General features: G+C 39.9%; 1 protein-coding gene across 1 annotated transcript; it reads right to left on the bottom strand.

The window, feature by feature from the left end:
* Positions 1 to 218: 218 nt before the first annotated feature.
* On the bottom strand, positions 219 to 6721 carry Ndufb4 (NADH:ubiquinone oxidoreductase subunit B4). The gene is made up of 3 exons (XM_004835641.4): positions 6472 to 6721; positions 1940 to 2086; positions 219 to 507 (listed from the first exon to the last, which is right to left on the bottom strand). Exons 1-3 carry the CDS (start codon positions 6649 to 6651, stop codon positions 445 to 447), a joined length of 390 nt encoding a protein of 129 aa, XP_004835698.1. The 5' UTR covers positions 6652 to 6721; the 3' UTR covers positions 219 to 444.
* Between the last annotated feature and the right edge of the window lie 2973 nt (positions 6722 to 9694).

The following is a 9694-nucleotide window of genomic DNA, read 5'->3' as shown; positions in this document are numbered from 1 at the left end:
CAGCACAATGCCTGACTCTGAGTTAATGCTCTATGTTGAGTGATTAATGAATACATATAAATTTGTTTCTTTATTAAACTACAAGCTCTTAGAAAGCAGATTCTTAAATGAATGTTAGCCATCTTTCCGATGGCAGTGATTCCCAGCGTAAGTTGCTTTTGCTTCTGTTAAGGTGTTAGTGAGTTTTAACACTGAATCAAGGCAATATGAAGACAAAATAGTTAATAACAGAAGATTTTTTTTAATTTTTTTGGTTTTTTGAGACAGGGTCTCACTATGTAGTTCAGACTGCCCTTAAACTCACTAGCACTCCAGGCTGGCTTCACAGTTGCAGCGATCCTCCTGCCTCAGCCTCCCAAGTGCTGGGATTACAGGCATGCACCACTATGCCCGGCCTTTAGTAGAAGATTTATTTAAGCAAGAAAATAGTTATCATTGCCAGACTTAATATGAGATATTAAATGGTCGTTCCAATTTTCCTTCCTGGATAAGCTTTTCCTTCCTATCCTGTAAAGACAGAAAAACAGCAGATGAAAAACAATGCATTGTAGCACAACCCACAGTACAGCTCTGAAAATCAGAATAAAACACTCCAAACTTAATGGCAATCGCACTATCTAAAGCCCAGGGAGTGGAAGTAGTAATCTGAAGAACTAAAGAGACAGTAAGAAAATGCTCCTACTCAAAACCACCTATATTCTAGTAATTAAAAATAAATTACCCACTAAAAAGCATAAATTGAAAGCAAAATGCAAACACCTTCTGGGAAAGTGTGGTCAATTCATCATGTAGCCAAAGACACAAGCTCTAATAGAAGAGTGGGATGGCCATCTCAAGACCAAGATAGACGAGAGGGCTCCAATCTGGTTGCAGCAGCAGGCTTGGGGCTGTGGCCAGGGTACTAGAGCAGAAGTGGAATGGGCTAGTCCAGAGATAACCTTGTTTCTCTGGAATCACAGGAGGCCTTTGACAGAGGTGATTCCCAGCCAGGCTGCTTTTGCTTCTTTGTTGTTTATCAATACATTTTAACATTAATTCACAAAATGTGACCAACGTAACCAGAATTCATGCAAAGAGGGAACATGGAAAATGATTTATGTACTCTCCAAATATGTGAACCAGTAAACATCATCTCTTTTCAAAACAAATGAACAAAGGAAGCTAAAAATTCTGCAAAGATAAAACCTAAAGGTTAATCCAATAGAACAGTTTAATTTCTACGTATCTTCTAATGAGAAAAAAGTAACTTAATAATCACTGTCTACTTTTCTTACATTATTTTTAAAAATCCACCAGAAAAACTCATGAGTAATTTATCTTAGACAAATTTAAACTGACCATTTTATTACTTTAAATTGTGGACCAGACATCAAATTAAATTTGAAAGATCCAGAGACTACCGTGATTTTTAACAAAATATATTTCTATATGAGTTAAAATAACAAAGCAGTAAAACCAAACATGTAATTGAAAACATGTTTTAACTCTGACTAGAAAGGAATAAAGACACGAGAGAGAAAGGGGGAGTCAGGTTTCATGGCACATGACTGGACTGTAATCCCAACACTCAGGAGGCTGAGAAGAGAATCATAGGTTGAAGGTCAGCCTGTCTCAAACACAGAGAAAGGGGGGCATGAGAGAGAGAGAGAGAGAGAGAGAGAGAGAGAGAGACAGAGAGGCAGGAGGGAGAAAGACAGAGAGGGGGGAGGGGGAGAGGCAGGGAGAAGGGGGGAGGGGGAGAGGCAGGGAGAAGAGGGGAGAGAGAGAGAGTGATTAAGAGATTAAGAGATTGAGAGACTGACCTTGAAGGCCAAGTTTAGAGCTAAGGTGGGCAGGGAGCCACTGATGACAATTATCAAAATAAAGAGGTACATCTGGCACTTACCCAGGAAGCCTATCACACAGAGACTAAGACTAAACATTTGATCCTATTACTTACCCTATCCATTTTGAAAACATAGTACCAGAAGATGAGGGGCCCAAGTCCAAACGAAATTCCTATCAGTGAGTTTTTAGGAGTGGGTCTGAAACTGGGATAGATATTAGCTGATCTTGCATAGGTCCAACGAGTCAAAGCAGGATCTTCCTAAAATTAATGAAAACAGTTAACTTAAGAAGGGCTACATTCAGAAACAGATTTATCAGGACTTCTATGAAGGACCAGAGAAGAAGCCTTTTGTTACATACAACAGTTAAGGGTACCACCTGCATATTTCTAAATACAGTTTTATGGATGATCTTTCATTTCCAGAACTATTGGCATGTGCCACTATGCTTGCTCTTGGTGGGGGGGCGGGGGTGCTGGGAATTGAACCCAGGGCCTGAGCTACATTCCTAATCCTTATTCCATTTTGAGACAGGGTCTTGCTATGTTGCTCAACAGCCCAAGATAGGCTCAAACTTGTGATCCTCCTGCCTCAGCCTCTGGGATTACAGGCACACACCAAGACACTCTGCATCTAGGACCCTTTCTACTGCTATCCCAACACTTGTCTTCCAGGCTACAAATAAGCCACAGGAAGATGAAAGCAGAAGTAGGCCAAAACTCTGGACTATAAGATTTTTTCCTATTATTGGTAATTGTTTTGCTGCTGGGGCTTTAGGTCTACTAGACACTGAGCTATATCCCTAACCCTGAAGTATACATTTCTTAAGCTGAGTTGGCTAATATTTTAAAAGAAAAATCAGTACATAATACACTAACATTTTGTAGGTATGGTGGCACACGCCTGTAATACCAGCACTCTGGAAGGCTGCAGCAGGAGGATCACAAGTTCAAGCCTACCCAGAGCAACTTACTGAGACCTTGACTCAAAATTAAGAAATTAGAAAAGGGTTGGGAATGTAGCTTAGTGTGAAGGCCCTGGATTCAATTCCTTGTACTGCCAAAAAAAAAAAAAAAAAAAAGTCTGAAGAAAGGTCAAAGTTATAAAAGAAAAACAGCTTATCTTGGTGCTAATCTACTCCAAACACATAATTAAATTTAATAATTAAATCTCCAAATAATTTTACAGAATTACACTCTCCAATTAACTGATAAGATAAAAATAAGCAAATAAAATCAGCTTCAGGCTTTAATATGCAACATGAATTAAGGTCCTAATCAACACCACAAATCACAGCAACTTTGCCCTGAGATAATCAGCTGGAGCTCAGAAGTATGGAAATCTTATGGTGGACATGATTCCTGACCTTTCTGGCATGTTGACATCCCACAGTCAGCTGTGAGAATTCACTACTATACTCAAAAGTCCAAAACTACCTTCTGCTATTCTACAAACTAATATTATCATATGGACATTAAAAGAAAGAAAATATAATAATGTTCTGCAGCAGATTTTATTATTCCTATAGTGCAAACAGAAACAGTAAAGCAGGTAAGGACAAACAGGCAGGTTCAAGGGAATGTTTGAGCTCAATACCTAAAAGGATTAAATACATCTATTCTGCTAAAAATGTACTTGAATGACTATCCAATGTCAGACTTTTCAATCTTCCACAGTTCTATGCTTTAACACCTGCCAGATCTGTCTTCCAGAAACACATACTTCATTTTATAAAAATACCAATAGCCCCCATGACCATGGTTCATTAAGTGCAAACTGTTACTAAGAAAGATTAAGACACATTCCAAAAGACCCACCATAGCAAACAGTTTTCCTTCTATCACCACCCAACATCTAATGGACTACTAGTGGCATCAACATGGTGAATACTCCTTGAAACTATTTATTCACTTGACTTTTTGGGCCTCCTCCTGCTTGGCTTTTCTCCTACCTCTCTGGCTATTTATTCTCTCTTCTCTTTTGCTCTTTTCCTCTAGTCTCAATTTCTTAATATTGGACATCAGAACTTGTGGTCTCCCCTATTTACTCCATTAATGATGTTATCCAGTCAGGTAACTTTATCTATAGGTTGTTGACTCCCAAAGTTTTACATCTAGCCCTAGACCTTTACTCTCAACTCCAAACAATATCCAACAACCTGTTCAGCACTGACATATTGCCTAACAGGAATCTCAAATGTCCCTTATCCCAAATTGACTTCCTAATATTCCATTTAACCTCCGTATGTAGTCCTCTCACATTCTACTTTATTTTAGTAAAAGGAACCTTCATTCTTCTAATTGCTTAGGTCAAAAACCCTGGAGTTAGCTGGCCATGGTGGCACACATCTGCAACTCCAGCACTCTAGGAGCTGAGGCAGAAGGATCACAAATTCGAGCCCAACCCAAGTAATTCTGTGAGACCATGTCTCAAAATTAAAAAAAAAAAAAAAGAATTTAAAGGGGGCTGAAGATAAAATTTAGTGTGAAGGTCCTGGATTCAATTCCAGTACTGCTTTAAAAAAAAATTGGAGTCATTCTTGACTTTTTCTCTTACACACCACATTTAATCTACAATCTCGCTGGCTCTCATTTTTAATACCTACCCAGAACTGACCACTTCTCTCCAATTCCTCTGCTACCAATCAAGAGATTCCATTATTATAACAGCCTCCTACTAACTCATTTCTCTTCCCTTGCCCTGGCTCCCCCATACTCAACTCTCAGCTGAGCAACCAGAGATCTTGTTAAAATCCAAACTACATGACTCCCTTTTCCGTAAAAGTCCTTGCAATGACGTGAAAGGCCGGGTGTAATCAAGTCTAGGTAACTCTCCTGACTTCCTTTCCCATTCAGCCTTCATTCTTCTTTACTTTAACTACAAGGATCTCCAGTATTTTTCAAATTAGCTAAACACACTACTGCCTAAGGGTGCTCATACCTCATTCTCTCTAGCTAGCATGCTACCTTTCAGGGAGGCTAGCTCCCTCACCCTCCCTTCTACAAATACTAATCCCCTCCCCTACTTTTTCTTACCACAATCTAATATGTAAAATGATCTAATTGTGTTTGTTTGCAGGGCCTGAGACTGAACCCAGGGCCTCAGGCAAACTAGGTTAGCATTCTACCACTGAGCTACATCTCCAGCCCATAATTTAGTTTTTAACTTACCACAGTTCTACAATGACAGGGATTTTTGCCCACTTTGCTCTCCATGTTACCTCAGAATCTGAAATAGGCCAATAATAGACCCTGAGCAATTACTTACTATTCAGTCAATCATTCCTAAAGTCTAGGCAAGGGAATTTACATGTATTGATTAATAAATGATTATGCCACACATTCAATGAAAGGAACTAAAAAGGTAAGTATTATTCTATTTTACAGATGAGAAAACAGAAACTTCCCTGGGTCATTGTGCTGGGAAATAAAAAATCTGGGGTTCACATCTCAGATCCGATGGAAGCCTTACCCACTCCCCGCCCCCATCATACTATCCAGCACATCAAACTTGGTTATGGGCATATGTACAGAATAGATGTGTCAAGTAAAAAAGGTTTTGACTGAAGAGCCAAGTAGGTAACAGCAAATACTGTGGGCTACACAGACCAGGGTTCAAATTCAGCTCTATGACTTGATAGTGGGTATATCTATGAGCTGTGTCCTGCCCGTAGTGTACCCTCATCTCGAAAATAAGACAGTACAGCTAAATGCTTTTAGGAGTTGTGACATTTGAATAAAAATATTCAGAAAGGGTTTAGCAAGTGTCAGGCACACTGTAACTCTCCTTCAGTCCTCACAATTTCCAAAAATTCCTAGAGAATACTAATGAACTGTTGGTTAGTCTTTTTTAAAACACCTTATTTGAGATACTTAAGATAGCTCTTGCACATAAAACTATCAAAAAAAAACACTTGTTAAACAATAACAGCTTACTGGGCATTTATTGTCTGCTTGGAATGTGACATGGACGATCTCATTTAATCTCGCAATTCTATTAACACTGTATATTGTTCCCATGAAAACATTTAAAAATTACGATTTAGAGGGGCTAGGTAAATTGTCCAAGTTCACAGTGGGCCAGTACATTGCCTTTCAGTCTCCTTTCAAGTCCAAAGTTGCAGCAAGTTGCAGGGTCTTTAAAAAAAATAGGAGAAAAAATCACTATATTCCCTTTAGGAGAGAACAGTAACTCTAGGAGTTGTGAACTGAAAAGTACGGAACAGTTTCTTAAATTATACATCGTATTCTGAGACGTAGATGGGTCTGAACAGGCCGGTTACATGCCAGGCACTGTGCTACTCCAGGTACGTGTCTTATTTAATCTTCATAACAGACTCGTAAAAGTATCATATTGTACCCATTTTTCAGATAGGAAAACCAAGGCTAAGCAGAGTTAACGTTCTCAAAACCAGACAGGGAAGAGGTGTTCCAGGCAGGGCTCAAACCAAGACAGATCTGAATCCAGAGCCCATCCTAGACTGGTAGCTCTCTGAACAAGGTCAAAAGGCTAAGGATGTGACCTATCTAAGGTCCGGAATGGGAATGCAGGCCCCCGCGAGGTCTCCTGTGGAGTCTGGGAGCCCCAGGCTGAAGGGACCGCAGACTCCGGCCCTCGCGTCCCGCCCGGCCAGCCCCCCACTCACGATGAGCCCTCGGCGATTAGGGTCGTTGAACTGAAGCAAATACTCTCGTTTAAGCCGGGCTTTTATGGCCAAACGCTCGACTTGCGCATTCCGGGCTTCCGGAGATATGTCGTATTCGGCTGGGTCAAGAGTAGGGGGAAGAGGGGCCAAGCGCGAGGGCTTGTACTTTGGGAACGCCATCTTGCGCGCCCCCGCCAGCTCAAAACTGCATCTGCGCGACTATGAGACACCGCCTCCTTCTGCCGTGTGACGGTCTACTTTAAGAAATGCGCCTGCGCGTTAGGAGGCGGGTAAGGTGTTGGCGGGTGGAGTTTAAGGAGGATCCCGGCCTCCTTCCCCAACCTTTCTCCTGCGGGCTCTCAGCTAGTGATCTGCGCATGCGCAATGTTTTCCCCACCTCTTGATTTGTGCGCATACTTCTGTGTTAGTCCGAGGCTGCTTCCTAGCACAGATTGTTTATTAAGGTTGAGCTGTGTGATCCTGACCAAGTCTGGCTCTGGTGTCTGAAGGCCTCGTTTTAAGTCTGAGTGTACCCAAACGGCGTGACCGTGGACAAGTCATTTAATGTTTGCCTTTCCTTTTCCTTCTCCTGAAGATAATGACCTATTTATCCACGTAGCAAACTTGTGAAGAATAAATGAGCTAATTAACAGAAGCCAAAGCACCTTGCAAATCCTAAACCCTTATCCAAAAAAGAAGCATTGTATCTGACTTTAAAAGATGGTTTGGGGTGGGGGTGAAGGTAATCACATCTCCCAAGTTGAAGTCCAGCCTTGGCAACTTAGCGAATTAGCGAAAGCTTGTCTCAAGATAGGTAAGGGCTGGGTTTAGGTTTGCATTAAGGACAAAGGCCATGGGTTCAATCCCCAGTACAAGAAAGAGAAAGAAAAGACAGAAGGAAAGAAAGGGAAAGGGGGAAGGGGGAGAAGGAGGGAGAGAGGAAGAGAGAGGAGGGAGGAAGTAAGAGGAAAAGTGAAATGTAACTTTCTTCAACCCTATTATTCTTTCCTGTCCCCTCACTGTCGCCAAGGGGAAAAGCCACACATCAGGGTTTTGGGGGTTACCAATAAAGTATTTCTTGGGGGAAAATGTAAGTATTTCTACAACTCAGACAAGGAAAGCTGGATCAAGAGAACTTCAGCTAGCTGAAACCTGAGGACATGTAGGTTTGTGGGAAAATAGTTGCTAGGCAGAGAAGGGACCTAAAAAGTGTTGGCACTTGAAGTGATGGGGAGAGGCAGAGGCATAGCTGTCAAAAGTATGCAACATTTTAAAACTTTTAAAATATTTATTAAGCACCGACCATGTGAAGCATGTTGCACACTAGTCAGCCTTAGTCTTCTAGGCTTGTTAGAGAAAATACGGAAGAAATGGAGGCTGAAGGGTTTGTCTGAAGGGTTTGATCTGACAGGCAGAACAGACAGAACAGGCAGAACAGGATAATATTTGCAAAGTACTTTACTGTCCAAATGAATACAGAGTAAAATGGAGTCATATGAATACAGGCTGAGGAAATGCAGAAAAAAATTGATAAAATCACTTGCGTTAATTTTAATGAAACAAAAAATGGGAGGTTGAATTTAAAAAAATAAAACAATATGAAAAGCAGGAGCAGGGTATAAAATTCTAAACACTGCGTAGATAAAATTGGAAACACTCTCTTGATTTAGGAAGAGGGTAATGTAAGAGGAAGAAAGAAAGGAATACAATGCATACAAGCCAGCTGACATGGTTAAAAAGATTTGGGGGACTGCAGGAGTGATAGAGCTCTGCTTATGTAGCAGACAGAAGGCCCTGGTTCAATCCCAGAACTGAGGTGGGGGAGAGCAAGAGAGAGGAAGAAAGGGAAGGGGCAGAGAGACAGGCTTTATCAAAGCAAAATCTTTCTATGAGTTAAGGTGGTTAGTTATTCCTACACTTTTCTGATTACCATAAGGATCATTTAGGGTGACTGTCAAAACTATGGAGTTTTAAAAACTCCTAGTTTCTGTTCTGCTCTTGGAGATTCACAATTGGTGTGATAGGGGAGATTCTTAAAATATTACATGGTTGGGGAAAAAAAGAAATCAATACAGTTGGTCTTTCCTTTCCCAAGTCAATTGTTACCAGAAAAGATCCTTTTAATCTATTTGAATTTATTAAAGATCCAGACCTACATTCCATATGAAAGAAAAAGATTTCATTAGGACTTTGTCTTGAAAAATTCAGCCAAAATTATGAAATTAAATTTATCTTACACCTAACACATTTTAGATTACAGTTACTATGTGCTAATTCTAATATCTTAACTGTTAATTTTGGGGGACATAGTTTTTTTTAACATTGTTCATTATCCTTCACTTTGCATTTGATTTTGTAGCAGGATCATATTTACAAAAGAATTGAAGAGCTTTATACAGTTTTCCCAAATCCTTCTCTTAATCCTTTCCTCCCTTCTCCTAATTCCTTGAAATCAGATTATCTCCTTTTGAAGTTATTGATGGCAACATCATTCTTACTGATTTTCTCTTTTTCGTTTGTTACCTGATCTAATTGTGTGAGATCTTCTTTATTGGTGACTTTTCATGTGGATCCAAGCAGTTCACCAACCTCACTTCTTTTTTCTTTAACATCACTTCTATCAATTTTATGAAATTCCATTATCTTTTGCAAGATTTGCAATAGATTTCTATTGTGTTTTAGGGCTAGGCATTTCCAGATGAATGACCCAGGCTTTCATGGAGGTGAGTGAAGGCACAAGGATTAACAGATTGGGCAAATTTACATGAGGAGCAATTTCATAAGTTCTCCTCTTTTATCATTGAATATTTCATGTTTTGAAGACTTTGGTCTTTTAAAGAAATGTCCTAATAGAATTTATCAGAATTATTAGGACATGCACTTTTGTTTGGCTGGAGAGGGTATGATCTGGTGAAGTGGAAGAATTATACATGCAATTCTGTGGAGTGGTCAAACTATGTGAATGAGGCAGAGTGTCAGGAAGCAGAGAATCAACATGGAGATCCAGAAACCATAAGAAGAGTGACTCAGGAAAAGATTGAATTATCTTTCTTTTCCCTCTATAGAAAACAATTTTACAAAATCACTGCCATTTGAAGAGGTAGACAAAGTTATGCAGCCAAAGTTTATAGGAGAAAAAAATAGGTATATCAAGAAGTTAATAGTACAAATATTTCTCTAGCTTCTGTGATTTTTAAATAATTTATGATTTATTGTGATTTTC

This window comes from Heterocephalus glaber, unplaced genomic scaffold, assembly GCF_053883595.1.
Source record: "Heterocephalus glaber isolate CG9 unplaced genomic scaffold, H.glaber_assembly_v1.0 deba00000122, whole genome shotgun sequence".
Taxonomy (NCBI): Eukaryota; Metazoa; Chordata; class Mammalia; order Rodentia; family Bathyergidae; genus Heterocephalus; species Heterocephalus glaber.
The sequence above is the reverse complement of the archived record's forward strand: the minus strand, read 5'-3'. Positions and strand labels throughout refer to the sequence as shown.

Coding starts and splice junctions, on each gene's coding strand:
- Ndufb4 (XM_004835641.4), bottom strand. CDS start 6,651: ATGGCGTTCCCAAAGTACAAGCCCTCGCGCTTGGCCCCTCTTCCCCCT. Junction 2,087..6,471: donor CTAATCGCCGAGGGCTCATC/GTGAGTGGGGGG, acceptor CATTAATTTTAG/GAAGATCCTGCTTTGACTCG. Junction 508..1,939: donor ATGTTTTCAAAATGGATAGG/GTAAGTAATAGG, acceptor CTGTCTTTACAG/GATAGGAAGGAAAAGCTTAT.